Source organism: Triturus cristatus, chromosome 7, assembly GCF_964204655.1.
Source record: "Triturus cristatus chromosome 7, aTriCri1.1, whole genome shotgun sequence".
NCBI lineage: Eukaryota > Metazoa > Chordata > Amphibia > Caudata > Salamandridae > Triturus > Triturus cristatus.
The window spans coordinates 694,031,778-694,054,289 of record NC_140590.1 but is presented as its reverse complement, the minus strand read 5'-3'; the positions used below and the strand labels follow the sequence as shown (position 1 = coordinate 694,054,289).

Here is a 22,512-nt window from a genome sequence, read left to right as displayed (position 1 = left end):
GCACCTGGGGTATATCTTGCCATTAACTGGAATAGGGAAAACTATCTGTAGCACATTATGGCCATTGAATACCTGGAGCACATCACAGCTTTAAACAGCATTTCAGACTAACGCTGGCACATTCTATCCATAGAATAGTTAAAAGGAGATCCCTGGAGTACACTATGGCTCTCAAAGTTGTAAGTCAGAGGTCTGATACATATCATGGCACTAATTTGCAGATGGAGTTGATTGGCAAATGGGAAATCCCTGGAGTACATCACGGCATTGGCGGAATAAGCGGGAATCGTGAGACGCATCCTCGTGGCACTGAATGGTTTGTGGTAGTTAATTACATGAAGCGTATGTCTGCCATATTATGGGGTAACTGTGCATATGATAACAATTACTGGTGAGTGATGCGACACTTTAGTATATAAAAGCAATGGCAATCATTGATGTAGGCTATTACTTATTAAAAATAAGTAGCGTATGCAAAAATAAATTGAGTGTATATCCTAGAGAAAAGTGAAGTAATTCTGTGGTTATACTGAATAAGCAGCTACCTATATCATTATCATGTGAAATCTTTTTTATTGATATCATAACTATGCTTTCACCTGTAACCGGTCCAAAAACAGCTGCTGAAGCAGGTCTTCCCAAAACAGCATTGGTCGATCCAGGAGTCGCCGGCACACAATTTCCCAGTTCTGGCTCATAGATTCAATGGTGAGCAGTTCCCACACAGCATCTCGGATGCCTGCTAAGCCCTTCAGGCTGTTGACATACACTAGAAGGGTTGTAATGCCAGCTTTTATATCTTCATTGCACCTACAAAGAAAGGGCAACACATTTTTAGTTAAAATCTGTAGCCTTGCCCCAACTTCCAGATATTCAAAAAGACCTCAAAAGAAAAGCTAACTTAATATGAAACCATTCATGTGTCCATTATAAAACTCCCAAAAACTACTTCTGCTCAAATGGATTGGCAAAAGTGGGGACAAAAACATTGTTCTCAGTAAGGTTTGATTTAATCAGATGTAAGAAAAACGTCAGAGATGGAAGATAACTCGGGGGATTTAAAAACCTGCTGGAAAAATCCAATTACAAACTTTAAGTCCCAGGTTGCTAGCTCGGTTGTATCAACTCAACTCTTCATACATCTCAATTCCTAAATATATCTCATCACTTCTTATTTTCAGAACTTTTAATCTGTATACTTATATTAATGCTAGATCAATACTGTGAAATTTTTACTGTATACATTGCAATGCAGATCCTTTAAGGGTTGGAAAACTATCATTTATAAAGACCTGTGGTTCTCAATCGGTCTTGATTTTTAATGTGGGCGTACTTAAGAAAGCACGCATAACTGGATTATCAATACTTATTTATTCTATACAAAATCAGCAACATTCAAAGGCACATTTTCTTATAAAAATGTAGGTCTTTTCCACAGTTTCAATTTGATATTAACCACCAGATTCTTTAAACAAACAAAAAAAGGTTCTGTGGAAATTTTACATGTTTGATTCACTTTGAACACTAGCAGGTACATAGCCTGATTTCACAGGAATCTTCAAATCAAACATAAAAACACAATGGAGAGCACCATTAAAGAATTAGACCAGAGAAGCACAAAGACTTTTGGTGTGTAACCTGTTACACTGCAACTAAATTACTGAATGTCTACAATAGGTGTCTTGCAAGGGAACGATGTGAACAAAGTGTGGAAAAAAAAAATATATATATATGTTTTTAATTGAACACAGGTTCCAGAAAGAGAGTGGTGTACAAAAATGATTACAAAGGCAGCAGGATATTGCATATTTCAATTAGATTGAAATTTGCCATTTCAAAACACCTCAATTTTGCAGAGGATATTTGAAGGGATAAACATAACTTTAACATATAATCAGCGCTCGCTTCTAAATGGATTGCATTATTATTGATAGCTATGCCTTCTGTATAAAAGGCTTACTATAATATGCTAACCAATGCTGCTTCATAATTCTGAAACAAAACAAATAGTTAATGGGGAGTTTGTTAAGGACACTGGCGCTGAAACCCGACTAGTTTTCCTTCCATATATTTAAATAAAGAATCAGGTCATTTCTATTTTTTTTTTTTTTTTAAACAAGACCAAGGTAAGTTTGAACCAATTTAAATATAATACCTAAAGACTGCTTCACAAATGGAGGAAATTAGATCTGCTGGATGACACTAAAAGCTCAACCCCTTGGCCCGGTTTCCTCACCTGAGCAAATGGTGTAATACTGGGCAAATAAACTGGACACTTACTATGCCAATTGGTTTATCTGATATTCTCAAAGTGACATACATTTCGGGCAATAAAGAGTATGCCTGGTGATGTGGAAAAAAGAAGAAATACTCAAGTTACTTGGGAAAGTTACTAGGTGTTCAGACTGGACCCTAGCTAATACAGCGGCATCCCGCTCTGCATGGAAAAAAAGTTTGTGATTAACCAGATGAGCAGTGGTAGCATACAAATGTCTGGTTTATGGCCAGTGAAAGGGCAAGAGCAGACTCTCCTTTGGTGTGATATTAGGCATATGCTCATACTACACTTCTGATGAGAAATGGCTGCTCCATAGTGGTATGTACAATCTGCCAAATATGTTCCGAGTGGGCAACAGGATTAGAGAAGGAACGTTCACAACTGAAGCAGGCAGACAAACAAGTGGGAACGGTCGTGGAAGTAAAGGAGCAAAGAGACTTATCGCTCTCCCAATGTGTAGGAGAAAGAGGAACTAGCCAGGAAAGAATACAGAGTGATGGTGAAACCATGTCACAAGTCACGGAAGGTTCAGTTATGAAGGCAAAACCAACATGGGCTCAGACAATCATGATTAGAGAGAAATAAGACCACAAAGAAGGCAACAAGGATACAAGGGAGAGACTAGATTCTGAAAGTGGAGCAGTAGTATATGGAAAGGAATAGTACCAAAAAGGCATAGGTAACCTACATGTGGATCCACTTCTGCAGAGTCTCCTGCAGGTAATCCTGGCTGATAGGATGTGCCAGTGTCCTGAGCGTTGGCTGAAATTCTATGACTGACAACGGCAAATGCTTGAACCAGCTACCAGACTTCATCTCATCCTTCAAGACTGCGGTCCCTTTTCCTAGAAACAAGTGAAGCAGACAAAAGAGTAAGCATTCAAGAAACTATCCCTAACGAAAAAGCTTTGTGCTTGAACACAGATGATGAATGTGCAGCTATTCTTTCATAGACAATGTATTCATAAGTAAACAATCAATTTTAGCCCAGTGATCGTTTTTGGTTTCTCATTGTCACAATTACTTCCTTGAGCATTAGTCTGGCTGTGTTTGCAAAAAACCTTAAGGCTTACTTAGATGTTGAGTGTTGGTGCAGCACAAGACACTTTAGCAAGGTAGGAAAGGCATATCAGATGGACAGTATTGAAAAGGTAGAAAGGAGCAGGCATGGTGATGGGAACAGACACGAGAAAGGACAATAAAGAGTGAAAATGGTAATGCAATGGGAGAACAGAGAGGCACTGAAGAGATTGAATGTGGATCTTGCTGCTGGTACACGTGCAGTTCCTGTGCAATTTTTTTAAAAGATACTAAATGCCAGTTAGTTTTGTTTACTGTGTTTAATACTTGTGTGAATATTCTTTGCTGGGCTCACTCCAGGCTCTTCCCCTGGTTTGCTGCCTGTGTGCTCTTTCTTTTCATCTCTTCCCTATCTGGTCTTCGGTCCACGTTTCCTTCATGGAGAAAGCACACTATTTGTGTTTACTAAAACCACCCTCCGTCTTAGGTTCCCTTTACTATTTTCATACTAAGGTGCAATATTATGTTATTGCACGCTCTAGTGTTTCTGGTCTTCCACAATCTGCTGACCATCCCTGGTCTATTTAGAGACAGCTGCAGCATGGACATGCCGCTGGTGCATCAAAGGCATGCCCATCTCTACCAGTCTTTGATGCAGTCTCCTTCTGAACAGTAAATAATGGGAAATGCGGATTTTGGTACAAAAAGCACAAAAATTCGGAAATGCACGCCATTTTTGGGTAATAATCGTAACTGGAGATATTTTGTTACACATGATTAATTCAAATCCCAGTGGTGTTCATAATATATATATCTCGGTGCATTAAATATCAGTCTTCTGCAATCCACCCATGCTTTCTGTCTCTTCTCTACCTGACTAACAGGGTGCTAGTCTTAGGAAGACCTTGAATGACTACAAGAAGGCAACTGTATGTAGCAGGAATCAGCTACCCTCTAGCGTCTGTAGCCGCACCACCCAAAACCATGTCATCAGATCAGTCAGCTTCATCTACAGTCACTGTGCACTCCCCTGCAAAACATTACCATACTTTGATTCCTAACTGGCAGCACCACAACGCAGAAATGCCAGCGCCACCTCATACTTGTGAGCACGGCCGGGGCTGGTGCTTTCAACCACCAGGGATTTCGCTCTGGGTCGACCCCACCTGTAATTCAGTACCAGGTGCATCACATTTAACAAAGTCAGCTCGCTGATTCAACACATCGCATTTCAAGTCGAGTCTCATCTCCTCTCCTGGCAGATGACCATCAGCCCCTGGAGAGTACCCGTTTCGCAGCTCCGCCCAACCATTCCCCAAGTGTACAGTAGTTCGATAACATGACTGAGATTGAACAGTTATTCACCTCAGTTTTGCTGCGGACACCCGACCCAAATCTAAATTATTTACCATTTGATATTGAGCTATGGGTGCTTTGTCTCAAGCCAGGGAGACATGTAGTTAATTCTGCCGGAAGGAATACCAGGCACAAAGACTAACAATTCAAAGCACCACACATCACTGTTGTGAATGTTACATAACCAAAAGACGTGAAGTATATTGGACAGTCACTAAACATCTGCTGAGCGGGGAAGTGGTTAGGAAATCAAGACCTTAAATAGGAGGAAATCAAAAGCGAAGACATGTGTAACTCTACATGGGACAGAGAAAACATGAGTGGAGTGATCAAGCTGTACTTATCCTGCTTTAGCAAACCTTGCAACTCCTATGTAAATTCTCTTCACTATGTGATAAGCTTTCAATACGGTTGACAGCACTGTGCCTGTTGAGTGAATGCTGGCAGAGAAGCATGCTGTGTTTGAGGGGCGCATGTTGTACTGCAGCAAACACTGTACGTGTTACATGTGTTGAGTAATTGTGCTATGCTGCACACATGATTCTGATGACATGTGCAAGGAGTTTGTATTGCTCTTGCTGATATTAGGGCATGTACAGAAATTGTGCACTTCTGCCTGTTCTGTACTTGGTCTGCCTGAGAAGGGTTTCATTGCAACTACCTGTACTGCATCTGTTGACCGTATGTAAAATGTTGTCTCAGCTGTGCCTGTTTTATGACAGAAGATAGCAATGATGGTCCACATGGTGCACCTGTTATGTATGACAGATGTATGAATGCTATCCATGAAGCATGTGTTTTCCAGGTTTTATAACAGTACTACTGGACCCAGTTAGCAGAAATTGATATGACAAAGGAAGGCAAAATAAAAGTACCTTTTGGGTGACTTCTATAGAAACAGGTCATCTGCAAATACTGCACACTTTGGATGGTCCTAAACAGATACATTTACAGATTGAGGGCCTGTTTTGGCATACAGGTTGCTCTGTTGCAAACTAGATTGATATCCGGTCCACCTTATTAAAAGTACATTATATCCCACATGTAATAAGGCGAACAGGATATCTGGAGTACGTGTCCGCCAAACTCTAATTCAGCCCCCAAGTCTGGCTCAATAAATGGATTTGGTTCATTGTGTCAGTGATGCTCGTTTAACTCTTTCGTTTTGATCTTTATTGTATGTGCGGGGAAACGTTACAATTCAGCTGCCCATTCTGTACCTGCTGTGCACTTGAGGAACAGGCCACTATTGGAGCTGTGCTGACCTTTGTGCTGCTGCCTTTCATACAAATGTTGGGGATGAGAGACACCTTCAGTGCTGTTGCAGACACTATGCCTATTTATGCACTCCCTTTGAGGCCAGGGTTGAGTACTCTACGCTACGCTCTCCTCCCTCAATTGTCTGAGGCTCTCAGCCTTCGCTAAAAGTACATCAACAAAATCTCAGTTTAGAAAAGTTCTCATAGTCTAATGAAATCTCCTCAATAAACAAATTCTTTAACAGGTTTCTGGCCACAAACCCACCATATGTGCCCACTTCTCTGGAGAAATGGTACAAGTGAGGTGCGTTACAAAGATTTAAAAAATGCTGCTAAAGTACAAGCTCACCTGCTGGGTCCTGGCGTGTGATAGACTCCAGTGTTGAGAAGAGGAGACCGCAGGTGAGGGCTGGGTTAGGCATCCCGCCATCTGGCAAGCTGTAAAAGAGAGCGTGGGCCTGGTACAGCGTCGTGGCCAGCAGCTCTACTAAAGAACACACCTGCGCTTTTATACTGGCACCTGGAGAAGACAACACAAGCCACACATAAGTAAATGAATACAAAATATTTTGTTGATAGGAACAGGTGGACATTTAATTTTAGAAACATCTTGCTGGAGAAATTTGATTGTCCAGAGGTAGTGTTGCATAATAATACACGTAAGTGACTGGCCTCAAACTGCGATCATTGGCTTCGGTTCTTTGGCCAGGGGACTGTAAATATTGTACATTGTCAAATAGATGTTGATATCCCAACAGCACAAGTGACTCTCAAAGAAAATAGGGTCAACACGTTCAAACACCGTTCATACAAACCCGTTCATGGGTTTGGAGGTGGCAGTGGTCAGACATATGAATACATTCATATAAAAACAAATTGACATCATTATGTAATGCAAGCCTGTAAAACTGATTTTAGAGAAAATATCGCAGTAAAGGGAAATCACTATAAAGACAGACTGAGTTCATCCACGATTAGATTGTGTTCCCAAAAAACACATACCCATTTTAAGAAATGTGTAGTGCATTTAAATAATTGACAGAGGTTTGGGGTTATTTTGACCTATTTCAGGTGTTCTTAGTATAAATATTACATTCAAATAGCTTTGATAGCTAGAAACAGTTGTCTTTACAGTGCTATTGGTTTTAAAATACTTGCACAGCTATCATCAGACCAGTAGACTACTTCCTCTTCATCACACCCAGTGACTTTCTGCACTTGAACATTGGCGGCGGCCCAAGGAAATAGATTAAATATTTCTCTCTAAAACAATAACATTATAGCAAGTACATGTTAAGTCTCAAAACACTGCATCGAAATACAATGCAGAATAAAGCACCAGATTATACGAAATTACTTCAAATAACTATACCATATTTCCCGGTTTCTTGCAGGTGTGCCCATTCAGCTATCTGCCACCCGTTGCATCCGTGTCTGCAGACTCCAATTTCAGTGCACACAGGCCTTGAATTTGCTGCGTCAGAGTCGACCTACATGAAAAATGACAAGTGATGTGGTCGACTCTGACCCAGCATCCAACTGCACAGACCGAAGCCGCTGCTGTCTGCATCCTTTACTCTCCTTGTACTTGGCCTGGACTTGTTCTCGTTCTTCGCCTGAAACAAACCTCCTCCAAGTCACTCTGACCTGGATCTAGGTATTACTTTAATTTTCTTTCACTCGCTGCCCTCAAGCACTCTACCCATTGGCACTGTTTTCACACTTTTTAAATTATTCCTTGTTTCTCTTGCGCAATCCCACACCCATTTTGCTTTCAACACCGGCGGTTTACTGGCACTCCGCTAGTTTTGCAGGTTTTTCACCACTCACCAAGCTCTCTACCGTATTGCACGTTTTATCACCGCATGCGTAGGACTATGACTTTTAGCAAATATTGCTAGTTATTGCGTAATTCTTTTACTCTTGCTTAGCAATTTTATACGTTCTGCTCACTTCTCTGGTATCATTGTACTCACGTGCGATCCTCTTACGTTGGTCTGACATACACTGGCCTCACCAGCACCCAAGTTGTTTTCAAATTGTTTTCAAATTGTTTTCTGTCCCAGCTAACTTTCATGTCTTTCTTTTTTCATCCTTTATTCCCTCCTACTGTTTTATTCATTACAGTCAAAATGTATACAGGCATACCATTGTTAATGTCCTGATGACGATCCTATATCTTTTGTAAGGATCGTAACGCCGTCGACATGTTGTACGCCATATACACCTTTTTATTTAATACTTATTATGTGTAATGGTGTCTCCACTATAATTTGTTTGTCCTACCAAAATGTGTCTCATACAAACAATTTACTCTGCCTGAGCCATTTTGTTTCATGTTGTACGTCCTTCCCACTAAGTTGGATACAGGCTTGTGTCCCACTTTATTTGTTTCTTGCTGAATTTTGTATATTTAAGCAACTATATATTAAAAACACCTGTCCGGCTGGACAGCTGTAAAATATATTACTGATTGGGTCTATATTTATTGTTTGCTCTCATTAATCCTTGTCTAGGGACCACTGTCTTTAGAAATAATGGATTACCCAAGGCCCCTGACCAAACGTATTTGGGTTTGCTTGTTCTTCATAACTGTTTGTCAGGTCAAGTGCATTTTTTTTGCAGAGTATTTGTAGTGGAGCGAATCTGGCCTACTGCCTCCTCCTTTTGCTACACTATGGAGGACCTGGCTTGGCAGTTTGGCCTGGACTGTTCCCATGAGGCACAGGGTCAAGACGGATTTGCATATGGCTGGGATCACACCGGAATGGCATGGAGAGCAAAAAAACGATGGATTTAGGCCCAGATCTCTGTACTGGGGTGAATGTATGACATTGTTCTGCATTCTGTCCATCAACTGTTGTTTTTACACTTTGTCAGCCAGCTTTCTCTGGTGATCACGCAGCAGTCCTATCGATCACCACTGTGTAAATTTAGGTTTATAATGGGATTTCTATTTTCCTAGCATATGTTTTTGAGGAGATCGGTCTCGGGCTGGGGTCCGATAAATCCTGGTCTCTCATGAGACTTTATCTGGATATCCTGTGTGGGATACTTGCAAGATTTGAATCCAACAGGTTGATTTTGGAGTGAATTCAGCTGTTGAGGTCTCACTGCACTATTAATCAGTGTCTTACGTAAATGTGGAATACTCTAGACACAGTTTCCTGAATGAAGACAAAAACTTTAAGTATCCAGATGAGGGTTTATGGGAGCGTCACTTCTATACAGCAAGCGTGAAAACTCTCCCTCTGTGCAAAAAGCTTTGTATACATGTGAAGGACAACCCCTAAGCAGGCCTCGACCTACTCATAATTCCACATACACTGTAACCCTGTTACAAAACGCAACACATCTGAAAATGTGCAGGACTTCATTCTAAGAGTCTCATCATACCCCGTTTTGTATTTCTGTGTCTGAGAGATATTGCTGTCCATTTATCCAGCAATATGTGTTTCAGCCGACTCGGTGTTCTTGTCAGATTTATGTTAGGGAAGTCCTGATGTTGAGGAGAGTAGGTGTATTACCAAACTGATTGGATTTTGGCCAGGCACAGCAGACTGTTGATCTGGTGACCTTTGAAGTCTTTGAAAAACTAAGAATACATTTGTGGAACTAGCACTGGGCAGAGCTACATCGAGTGAATTTGCTGCTACAGCAGCCGATGCGCAGAATAAACATACAAACTACAAATAGAAAAAGATAAACATGGAAAGGGTGCTTGCTGACTTGTTTGTAGAGCACCTTCACGCATTGCATTTACACATGCTGGTGTCCATTTTCTAATTCCATCCACAGAGCCTGGACCATATGTATGCTTTCCTACAACGGTTGTCTGCTCCTTGTTCGCTCTCATTCTTCCTGTATCCTCTCCAGATCCACCTGTGGTTCTTTCAACATAGGAATCCTTTGAGGTGTTTTAAGTGTATACACCGTTAGCCGCCGCTCTTGGGGTCAGAACATGCATCTTCAGCATGCCTGGATAAGCAGCACCTTTGCAGTTCTGACACCAGAGGGGCTGTTGTCTGTCTTCCACTGGCAGAAGTGCTACCTCAGTAGCTCTAGCCTAGGTTGAAATAAGCATGTACTCCCGAGCCTACATCATCCTCTCAAGCCACTTTGCATTGTATTGGCTTACTTTGGCGTCTCACTACAGGACGACACTAGCCACCCGGGTGCCACCATCTAAGGGTTGCCGTCCTGTTTTGACGATCCTGAACTCCTGCTCCAAAATCTGAAGCTACCTATGTTTGTTTCAAAATCATCCACCGGTTACTGTAGGCCCATTGAAAGACATTAATTTGATTTCATCTTGTTGGGAGGGCCAGTTTGCCGCAAATGCTTCCAAGTTGTTTTAATGGCAAACTATGCCATTATGTTAGAGTGACAGAGCCCACTACGGCAAAAAGCATAACTGCGACAACACCCCCTCCCCGTATCTGATTATTGGTACTTTGACAAATGCTTTCTAGTTCTCTATCAAGGGGGAAGCAGGGGAGAGTGGTGCCCCATTCTACATCTCTGCTCCCAACACCACACGTGATCCATGTGCTCCCAATAAAGCCTCCTGTTCTCATCCTTGGTAATTCCCCTTAAACATCACTTGCTTTCTAGTTGTCGGCTATGCAGTGCCACACACCAGTTGTCTGCTTCATCGTGGTAGTTTCTTTAAATTAACATAATGCTACATACATTACTTGCTGAATGTTCCCATCGTGTCATGTACAACACTGCAAAGAAAACAAAACATACATGTGTATACATAGCAAACGGAGAATCAATAATGGCTGAGAGACAGACTTTTTTTTTTTTTTTTTTTTTTAAATGGTGTCAGGCTAAGCAAACAGGGTTTTCAACATTAGTTAATTTCCAGATACATGCATGCGGTTAAATGTGAATGAACCATTTATCTGTAAACGTGTTTTGAAAGAAGTCAAACCCTCCTTAGCAATGGGGCTGAACACATGTTGGGAGAGAACGAGAATTTCATAGAAGAAGATTGGCACTAACCATGATGTGGCTGGTTGAGCAGCTGCTGTATTGCTGATTTTCTGGCCAGAAGAAAGTCGGTGAGCGCCTGACGTGGAGAACTGTCTTCCAGTAGCATAATGGAACAGAGAGCTTCAGCAACAGCCTGATCTGATACAGAGGGACATTTGAGCAAAGACTTGCTCTCTTGCAGAATGGTAGATCTAGCACGAAATACAAAGTGGGGGACATCAGGCATTCAGAAGGAAAACAAGGTTACATCCAGCCACAACATAGATATGAAAGCTGTAAGCCACAACAGGGACGAGAAAGGCTTTTAATAAAAAAATGTAACTAAAGTGAATAAGTACAAACCACATTCAAAATAATATCGATAAATTCTTTTATTGCAGTTCTTTATTTTACTCGTTTGCTTGTAGGTATTTATGAAGGGCAAGCTTAGGCCCAAGAAGCAAAGGAGGACTATACATTGCAAAAGGAATGCAGGACTGTTAGAACCGGCGGTCTCTAGTTGGCAGAGGTATACACTTCTGACAAATAGGGACCAACCAACTCTAGTCAGGGAAAGGGGATTACACACTCAGATAACCCCTGCTACCCCCTTGGTAGCTTGGCAGAGCAGACAGGCTTATCTCAGAGGCAGTGTGTTAAGCATTTATGACCACATACAGTAATAAAGTGAATACACTACAGATGGACACGACACAGAAGTTATTATAAAAATAGTATTTTTATATAAGGCTTAGCACAAGACCAAATAACGACAAAAATATACCACAGTCTTAATAAATACTCTTTGGAAGGAAAAATAATAGTTCAAGTAAGGTTTCTTCTTGGCAAATAGTTCTTTAGCAAAGTATTCTTCTGAGCACCGTTCTTTGGCAACAATGTAACCCCCACAGGAGTCACACGACGTCGAGTCTACAAGATTCCCAAGGTTCGGCGTTGACCGCGAGGAGCGCTACGTCGAGCCTGGAGTCGCAACAGACCCCACAAGTACAGTACCTTGAGAAACGAAGAAAATGATGATCCACGGCGTCGAGATGTCGGCGTCGAGGTCGGCGTCGATCGTGCCTCGGAGTCGGGTCAATCCGCAGCGGCGTCGAGGGATGTCGGGCCGGAGCAGCGCTCACGGCGTCGAGAAGGGCGTCGAGTCGATGCGATCAGCAGCGGCGTCGGGACGGGGTCGCTTGGAGGTGGAGCCGATACTCACTCCTCACTGGCGTTGATACCGGCGTCGAGACGGGGTCACTTGGAGCCGGGGCCGATACCCACTGCTCACTGGCGTTGCTGCTGGCGTCGAGACTGCAGATTTTCCCTTGTGTACTGGAAACAACACTTTCCAGCAATTCAGCAAATGGTGAAGTCCTTTGGCCCTGTGACTTCAGCAGGAGACTGGCACTCTTCCAGCCCTTGGAGATTTCCTAGCAAGTGTTCAGAGAGTACACACCAAGTTCCTCTCTCCTTGTTCCTTGGCAAAAATAAAGAAGCAGCTTTCAGGTTCCTCCACAGCAAAACAGCACTCTGGCAGAAAGGGGAGGCAAGTCCTTAGATCAGCAGGCTTCTTGTCCTTGGTACAGGTTTCCTTGTCAGAAGTGATCTGAGTTCTTGGTTCAGGGGTCCTTCTCTTATACCCCTTTTTCCCTTTGTTCCCTTTGTCCAAGCAGGGAGATTCCCACCAGCTCAGGTTTGTTGTGGGTGTTGCCAGGCAGAGGCACCTGGCCTATTCACTGAGCAGGGCAGAGTCCTCAGCCGCCCAGCAGGAGGCGGAGCCAGTATTGTCACTGGCAGGAGCAGGGCTATCAGTCGCCCAGCAGGAGGCGGAGCCAGTATTGTGTCAGGCAGGGCAGGCTACTCTTCCCTCACTCTACGTGTAAACGCCCCATTCACCCCACACTGACTCATTCAGACCTCTGGAGCCACCCAGCCCCTGACACACACACCAAACCAGCAGAGACCGGTAGATAGTTGGACAAGAAAATAGCCACTTTCTAAAAGTGCTATTTTCAAACATAGAATTTAAAAACCATCCATCCTAAAGGGTGTGTTATTAAAATCTGAGTTCAGGGATACTAAACTCGACTTGCTACCATGCTCCCTGAGTCAGATAGATTATAATGGAGTTAATAATCAGTCTGCCCAGTCTGGCCTATTGGAGGCAGGTAGCCCTTCAATAGTGAAAAACGAAAATGGCTGTAATTCACTATTAGGTCATGCCACACACATCAGGGCATGACCTACCTTTTACCAACAATGCACCCTGCCCTAGGGCCTACCATAGAGGTGTCTGAAATGTGGCAAAGGGAAGGTTTAGAGACTGGCAAGTAGGTTTCCTTACCAAGTCGACATGGCAGTCAGGGACTGCACGCAGGCGCTGCGGTGGCAGGCCTGAGACACATTTTACACGCTGCTTCTGTGGGTGGCACAACCAGTGCTGCAAGCCCACCAGCAGCAGTTAACTTACACGCCCTTGGCACACGCAGTGCACTAGACTAGGGTCTGAACAGTAAGTCAACCAAGCCAATCATGGTAACACCAATCAATGTAACAATTTAACATAGGGAGCACTTGCACTGTGGCACTGATCAGCAGTGGCACAGTGCCCAAAGCAATAATCCAGCAAAAACATCGTAAACAGAGGAGGCAAACAGAAAAACATGGAGGAGAGACTCATGCCAATGATGCCAGGTCTAACACGTGTCCCCTCCAGCTGAAATGTGGGGAGAACTACCCTTCACCCAGGGAGTCCTCATCACTAAGGCGGAAAAATCTGGACAGACCATCAGCATTGACATCCACCGTAAAGTCCATGCCCTGTAGGGAAATGGACCACCTCAACAGCTTTGGGTTCTCACCCCTCATCTGTATTAACCATCTGAGGGGCCTGTGGTCTGTCTGAACCCGGAAGTGAGTCCCAAACAGGTAGGGTCTTAGCTTCTTCAGCGCCCAGACCACAGCAAATGCCTCACGCTCTATCGCACTCCACCTTTGTTCCCTGGGAAGCAACCTCCGGCTGATGAAGGCTACAGGTAAGTCTCGGCCCTCCTCATTCATCTGTGCTAGAACAGCCCCCACACCATGCTCTGAAGCGTCTGTCTGGACAATGAATTCTTTTGAAAAGTCGGGTGCCTGGAGGACCGGTGCTGTACACATTGCAGTTTTCAGGGTGTCAAAGGCGTTCTGACAGGCGTCAGTCCAGATCACAAGTCTCGGCTGCTTTCTGGAAGTCAGCGAGGTCAAGGGGTGCACAATGTTGCCATACCCCTTGACAAACCTCCTGTAGTAACCCGTGAGACCCAAGAAGGCTCTCACCTGAGTCTGGGTTTTGGGCGGTTCCCAAGCCAGGATGGTATCTATCTTGGGTTGCAGGGGGGCCACCTTGCCGCTCCCTACTTGGTGCCCCAAGTACACCACTGAACCCTGCCCAATCTGGCACTTACTAGCCTTGATTGTGAGGCCTGCTCTGCGCAGGGCCAACAACACTTCCTGGAGGTGGCGCAAGTGTTCCTCCCAGCTGGCGCTGAACACTGCTATATCGTCCAGGTAGGCGGCGCCGAAATCTTCCAGCCCAGCCAATACCTGGTTAACCAACCTCTGGAAGGTGGCAGGGGCATTCTTCATCCCAAAGTGCATCACACGGAACTGGTAGTGCCCATCTGGTGTGGAGAATGCAGACCTCTCTTTTGCCCCATCAGTCAAGGCGATCTGCCAGTACCCAGACGTTAGATCAAACGTACTAAGGTACCGGGCAGCCCCCAACCGATCGATGAGCTCATCAGCTCTGGGGATGGGGTGCGCGTCAGTCTTGGTGACCGAATTGAGTCCTCGGTAATCCACACAGAACCGAAGTTCTGGTGAAGCACCAGGCGCTGCAGCCTTTGGGACCAAGACCACTGGGCTGGCCCAAGGACTGCTAGAGGACTCAACCACCCCTAAGGCAAACATCTTGGAGACCTCCTCCTTGATATATGCTCTGACCTTTTCAGTCACCCTGTAGGCCTTGTGCCTCACAGGCGTGCTGTCCCCAGTGTCCACATCATGGACACACCACTGAGTGACACCAGGGATTAAGGAGAACAGATCAGGGAATTGTACCAACAGATGGCGACAATCTTGCTGCTGCTCAGGGGTCAGTGTGTCAGAGAGGACAACACCATCCACTGACCCATCTTTTTCTTTTGCACACAGGAGGTCAGGAAGAGGCTCACTCTCCTCCTCCATCCCAGCATCTGTGGCAAGGAGCATGCCCACTTCGGACCTTTCTAAGTGGGGCTTTAACCGGTTGACATGCAGGACCCTTAAGGGGTTCCTGGGAGACTTCAAGTCCACCAAGTAGGTGACATCGCTCTTTTTCTCCACAACCTCAAATGGTCCGGTCCACCTGTCCTTGAGCGCACAAGGTTCCACAGGGCCATGACCCAAACTTTCTGACCAGGTTGAAGCTCAACCAGAGTGGCTTTCTGATCGTACCACCGCTTCATCTCTTCCTGGCTGGCCTCCAGATTTGCCTGAGCAAGATCCCTGAAGCGCCGAGTCTGGTTCCTAAAGGCCAGCATGTAACTATATACATCCTGGGGAGGTTTCCTGGGAGATTGCTCCCAGCCTTCTTTGACCAGACTCAAAGGTCCTCTTACCGGGTGACCATACAAAAGCTCAAAGGGGCTGAACCCTAGAGACTTTTGTGGCACCTCACGGTAAGCAAACAGCAGGCATGGCAAGAGGACGTCCCATTTACGCCTCATTGGTTCTTCAAGACCCATGATCATGCCTTTTAGGGTCCGGTTGAATCTCTCAACCAGCCCATTCCCTTGAGGGTGGTAAGGAGTGGTAAACTTGTAGGTTACCCCACACTCCTTCCACAGAGACTTCATATAATTCGAAATGAAGTTGGTGCCCCGGTCTGACACCACCTCGCTGGGGAACCCCATGCGGGAGAAAACACCCATCAGTGCCCGTCCCACCACGGGGGCCGTCACTGTGCGGAGAGGGATGGCTTCCGGGTACCGGGTGGCATGGTCCACCAAGACCAGGATAAACCTGTTGCCCATGGCTGTCTTGGGGTCCAGTGGCCCCACAATGTCAATTCCCACTCGCTCAAAGGGGGTACTGACGACGGGAAAAGGTTGGAGGGGAGCCTTCTGCTTCCGCCCGCTTTTCCCACTTGCCTGGCAAGTTTGACAGGTCCTACAATGGATATCTGAATCCCTTCTCATCTGAGGCCAATAAAAATGGGTGACAAGCCTGTCATAGGTCTTGTCCTGCCCCAGATGTCCAGCTAACGGAACGTCATGAGCCAACCCCAGTAGGAAGGCTCTGAAGCGCTGGGGTACCACCAGCACACGGGCTGACCCAGGTTCAGCAGCCTTAGGCTCGCTATACAGGAGGTCGTTCTCCCAGTAGACCCAATGTGATCCTGACTGATCACCTGTCATTTGGGCTGAGGCCTGCTGCCTCATACCCACAAGAGAAGGGCACACTTTCTGCTCAGCACAAAATTCCTGCCTGGAGGGACCACCATCCTGCTGCCAATGGGTCAGCTCGGGCAGTCTCCCAGTTCGGCCACTTGTTCTCCTGTCGGTTCCAGGGCATCCCCCTCAGGGTCTGCTCCCTCCTGGACCGCGGGAACGATGGGGGACGGTTTCCCGCGCCCCCTGCCTCTTCTCTTCACGGTTGGGACCTGGGCCATACTTTCAGGCTCCGGGCCCCCATCAACACCCTTACTGACTGACATGGACCGGGTGGTCGCACACACCCACTCAGGCAGACCCAACATTTCCAGATGCGCTTTTCTCTCCACCTTAGCCCAAGGGGAGTCCTCCAAATCATTGCCCAAGAGACAATCAACAGGCATGGCGGGCCTCACAGCAACCTGAAGAGTACCTGAGACCCCCCCCCCACTCAAAGGGAACTTGAGCTACCTCACACTGACTCTGTGAGTTGTCAGCAGCTACAACGGGGTAGAATGCATGAGGGACCACCTGCTCTCTGGACACCAAGTGACACTTGACAGCTGTCACACTCGCTCCAGTGTCTCTGAGAGCTTCCACCCTATGGCCATTAATGGTCACCCACTGCCTATATTTCTTAGTGTTACTAGGCAGAGGGGTTGGAGGGACCATTTCCACGTCTCCTAAAGAGACCAGGGACATTTCTGCGGGACCCCACCCACCGGGGGCACCCATCTCATCCCCTCCCAGGGCTACACTTGCTACCTGACGAGGGGGTGCACGCGGCGGTGCATTCGAATCCTTCATGGGACACTGGGGATCATAATAACGGTGTCCCACCTGCTTACAGGCATAGCAGGTCATGGGGCCCCTGTGAACAGGTTTACCTGTCGGGGCCTCTGGCTTCTTTACAGGGGGAGGCTGGGAACCCTTCCCTTGGTTCCCTTGGGGACTACTTTGGGGCCCTTTCTGAAACTCCCTCTGTTTACCCCTGTCCCCCCCACTCTTCTGCTGGGGACCCTGCCCACCTTTGGCTGAGTCTCCCACTGGACCCTTGTGGACCCTGGTACTGACCCAGCGGTCCGCCTCCTCAGCAAGTTTTCTAGGGTTAGATAGCTTGCTATCAACAAGGTGCTGGCGTAGCTCTGGAAAACAGTTATTAGACAAGTGCTCCCAAGCAAACAAATCATAAAGAGCATCATAACTATCAACCTTGCTACCCTTTATCCAACCATCCATGGTTCTGCAGAAAAAAAGACACATATTCAACCCACGTAGTACCAGGCAACTTCTTACATTCTCTAAAGGTTTGTCTGTACTTTTCTGGAGTTAAGCCATATCTCAGCATTAAAGCATCTTTCATATGAGTATAAGACATCCTATCCTCAGCAGGAAGGCTCAACAAGGTATCTCTCCCCTCGTTTGTAAAGCGGCTCCACAACCCTGTTCCCCAATCCTTCTCAGGGACCCGGTGGGCCAACAATGCTAACTCATACGCTTTAAACCATTGGCTAATATCTTCATTCTTACAGTAATCCTTGATCACATCTTTAGGAAAATAAAACCTACTTTCTGCAGGCACGGATGGAGTGCTGCCACCAGAGGGATTCAACTCTAAACTCTTAGTTTTAAGCTCCATCTCCCTCACCATCTTCTCACGTTCAAACGCTAATTTCTCTCTCTCAAAATCTAATCTTTTGCTCTCCATTTCAGCTTCTCTCTTGCTTCTCGCATTCTCTAATTCCAACTGCCCTCCTAATTGAAGTTTTGCCATTTCTAACTTGTACCCCCTCTCCTTCTCCCTGTCTTCTAATTCTTCGGGGGAAAGGCTCCTAGAGGACGCACTACTGCCTGGAGATGACACTGGCCCATCTGCGGGCTCTTCCTCCTCTTCTTCCTCTTCCGGTACCACCACCGGATCAGAGGGATTTCTGGCCTCTAACCAGGCCTTCAGCGCTTTGAGGAAGTCGTCTTTCCTTGTGAGACCTGTGGTAGGAACTTTAAACTGCTTGCAAAATCCTTTTAGATCCTTTAGCACGTAGGAATCTATCTTCTCCTTATCAAATTCCCCCACAACAATCTCCACAGGTGTAGCAGCTCTGGCATTCTCCATGGTCAAAACTGGCAGTGTTTAAAAAAATAAGCTCCAGGAAAGCGGAGAACAAAAATAGAATATCCTACCAAACAGACTGTGGCAGCGTTATGGTCTGCTTTCACTATGTAGCGTACACTAATCACTGCACATGAGTCATAAATGCAAAGTTCAAATCCTCACCGCTGACCACCAATGTTAGAACCGGCGGTCTCTAGTTGGCAGAGGTATACACTTCTGACAAATAGGGACCAACCAACTCTAGTCAGGGAAAGGGGATTACACACTCAGATAACCCCTGCTACCCCCTTGGTAGCTTGGCAGAGCAGACAGGCTTATCTCAGAGGCAGTGTGTTAAGCATTTATGACCACATACAGTAATAAAGTGAATACACTACAGATGGACACGACACAGAAGTTATTATAAAAATAGTATTTTTATATAAGGCTTAGCACAAGACCAAATAACGACAAAAATATACCACAGTCTTAATAAATACTCTTTGGAAGGAAAAATAATAGTTCAAGTAAGGTTTCTTCTTGGCAAATAGTTCTTTAGCAAAGTATTCTTCTGAGCACCGTTCTTTGGCAACAATGTAACCCCCACAGGAGTCACACGACGTCGAGTCTACAAGATTCCCAAGGTTCAGCGTTGACCGCGAGGAGCGCTACGTCGAGCCTGGAGTCGCAACAGACCCCACAAGTACAGTACCTTGAGAAACGAAGAAAATGATGATCCACGGCGTCGAGATGTCGGCGTCGAGGTCGGCGTCGATCGTGCCTCGGAGTCGGGTCAATCCGCAGCGGCGTCGAGGGATGTCGGGCCGGAGCAGCGCTCACGGCGTCGAGAAGGGCGTCGAGTCGATGCGATCAGCAGCGGCGTCGGGACGGGGTCGCTTGGAGGTGGAGCCGATACTCACTCCTCACTGGCGTTGATACCGGCGTCGAGACGGGGTCACTTGGAGCCGGGGCCGATACCCACTGCTCACTGGCGTTGCTGCTGGCGTCGAGACTGCAGATTTTCCCTTGTGTACTGGAAACAACACTTTCCAGCAATTCAGCAAATGGTGAAGTCCTTTGGCCCTGTGACTTCAGCAGGAGACTGGCACTCTTCCAGCCCTTGGAGATTTCCTAGCAAGTGTTCAGAGAGTACACACCAAGTTCCTCTCTCCTTGTTCCTTGGCAAAAATAAAGAAGCAGCTTTCAGGTTCCTCCACAGCAAAACAGCACTCTGGCAGAAAGGGGAGGCAAGTCCTTAGATCAGCAGGCTTCTTGTCCTTGGTACAGGTTTCCTTGTCAGAAGTGATCTGAGTTCTTGGTTCAGGGGTCCTTCTCTTATACCCCTTTTTCCCTTTGTTCCCTTTGTCCAAGCAGGGAGATTCCCACCAGCTCAGGTTTGTTGTGGGTGTTGCCAGGCAGAGGCACCTGGCCTATTCACTGAGCAGGGCAGAGTCCTCAGCCGCCCAGCAGGAGGCGGAGCCAGTATTGTCACTGGCAGGAGCAGGGCTATCAGTCGCCCAGCAGGAGGCGGAGCCAGTATTGTGTCAGGCAGGGCAGGCTACTCTTCCCTCACTCTACGTGTAAACGCCCCATTCACCCCACACTGACTCATTCAGACCTCTGGAGCCACCCAGCCCCTGACACACACACCAAACCAGCAGAGACCGGTAGATAGTTGGACAAGAAAATAGCCACTTTCTAAAAGTGCTATTTTCAAACATAGAATTTAAAAACCATCCATCCTAAAGGGTGTGTTATTAAATTCTGAGTTCAGGGATACTAAACTCGACTTGCTACCATGCTCCCTGAGTCAGATAGATTATAATGGAGTTAATAATCAGTCTGCCCAGTCTGGCCTATTGGAGGCAGGTAGCCCTTCAATAGTGAAAAACGAAAATGGCTGTAATTCACTATTAGGTCATGCCACACACATCAGGGCATGACCTACCTTTTACCAACAATGCACCCTGCCCTAGGGCCTACCATAGAGGTGTCTGAAATGTGGCAAAGGGAAGGTTTAGAGACTGGCAAGTAGGTTTCCTTACCAAGTCGACATGGCAGTCAGGGACTGCACGCAGGCGCTGCGGTGGCAGGCCTGAGACACATTTTACACGCTGCTTCTGTGGGTGGCACAACCAGTGCTGCAAGCCCACCAGCAGCAGTTAACTTACACGCCCTTGGCACACGCAGTGCACTAGACTAGGGTCTGAACAGTAAGTCAACCAAGCCAATCATGGTAACACCAATCAATGTAACAATTTAACATAGGGAGCACTTGCACTGTGGCACTGATCAGCAGTGGCACAGTGCCCAAAGCAATAATCCAGCAAAAACATCGTAAACAGAGGAGGCAAACAGAAAAACATGGAGGAGAGACTCATGCCAATGATGCCAGGTCTAACAAGGACTTTCATGCAACATTAATCAAACATGTTGAGGTGACTTTACATAGCACGAAGTCAGCATATTACATCAATATGAGGAGGTTAGGTGGAGGGGATGGATGAAGCATAGAGGGGGGGAGCCAGTGGATAATAGGAGATGGAGATTTTTTCTGAAGCACTAATTTTTGGTTGCATAGGTAAAACATTGTAGATTCTTGTAGAATGTGTGTAGAACGCCTGTTTACTTGTGCATTCGGTGTGGTTTTCTAGACTTGGAGCACACCAAAGGAGGACCCGTGAGTTGTACAAGTGAGCCTGGGAGAATGTCATCTTTAAGCAAAGTAGTCTGGTCTGTTTGCATGGATGGCCTTGCCGATAACGCATCAGGTTTTAAAGTGTGCTGGGAAAGGAGGCGAATGCATTTGCTTCAGGAATAGCGATTAGGCAAGCATGTGTGGTCGTTTGCGAGTGTGTAGAGGTCTGGCAGAGTAAGTCTAAAGAAAGATCTGCAACTGCTACACGTCATTGAGCTACTTTTGGACGGAATTGCAGCCTAACTTCTATTTGTTTTTCAAGCTTCCAGGCTAGTCCCTTGGGTCCAATCCTAGTGGTCAAAAATCCGATTGGCCGCACTCTGCTAGTCCTACCAGCGTGTTACCCCAAAGAATTGTGGTCCATGAAGTAGTGTCGGCGGGTACGCCTATGCCAAAAGATTAAAATGAAAATAAGTGTCGCGTTAGCCATCCCTGGACACGTGTTTCGAGGTAGTTGCCTCTCGTCAACAGGGAGTAGGTATGTGTGTAGGGTTGCTGCGTAGGCTGCCAAAAAATATTCTCAGGTAAAGTACCACTCAAGGCGCGCAGGTGCGTAGCCATGGGCTCGTCAGCCCCACCGGCTCAAGGGAGCCTGAATGTAAACAAAAATCCGATTGGCCGCACTCTGCTAGTCCTACCAGCGTGTTACCCCAAAGACTTGTGGTCCATGATGTAGCGTCGGCGGGTACGCCTATGCCAAAAGATTAAAATGAAAATAAGTGTCGCGTAGTGGTGCCCATCGAGGTCGCAAGTAGTATTCCATCAACAAAAAATGAATTTCTGGAAGTCTAATAACACAGGGTTAAAGTCCATTTTGTGGAGAAAGGTAAAGAAAGGATTCTCGTCTTAGACTGTGCATTCTTCGTTGGGGTGGGACTGGAGGCCTTATGAATACTTTTAATGTAAGTGGTTCTAAGGAGATTCTACCAGGGAATGAATGCTCCAACTTCTTTGCCCATAGCCTGTAAATTAAAGTAAGGAGATCTGACGCACAACTGCCTTCTACAACTAAAATACTGGACTAGATCGCATCAACAATATTCCAAGCTGCAGACAGTCAGTCAGTTATAGGAAACACATAAATGGAGAGGGCTTGTCCCATGGTGAATTAGTAGCAGAAATCATAATCTGAATACAGGACTTAAGGTTTCCTCCATTTCAAAAGGCTTACATTACTCAACTGAGTGGTATAGGAGGTTTCATGCGAATGTGCAGAATTTCTACTGCTAGCCTACAAAACATTTATGCAACCCAGTAGGTTTCAATAAAAAGAGCATAACGTAGTCCTTGCCTTCCTCGCTTCAACACCCTGTAAAACGCAATGAGCATAAAAGAGAAATGTGTGCTTGCTATTCCATAGCCTCTCCCCTTGA

The 22,512-nt window shown here is 45.9% G+C and overlaps 1 protein-coding gene across 2 annotated transcripts in view; it reads right to left on the bottom strand.

The window, feature by feature from the left end:
* Positions 1-22,512, bottom strand: part of COG1 (component of oligomeric golgi complex 1) — a 114,363-nt gene that overhangs the window by 64,103 nt on the left and 27,748 nt on the right. For both annotated transcript variants that reach the window (XM_085617338.1, XM_085617339.1), the window contains exons 3-6: positions 10,924-11,105; positions 6,263-6,433; positions 2,967-3,123; positions 600-810 (exon numbers count right to left, since the gene is read on the bottom strand). In XM_085617338.1, coding sequence (XP_085473464.1) covers positions 600-810; positions 2,967-3,123; positions 6,263-6,433; positions 10,924-11,105 — 721 coding nt within the window. The remainder of the gene's footprint in view (positions 1-599; positions 811-2,966; positions 3,124-6,262; positions 6,434-10,923; positions 11,106-22,512) is intronic.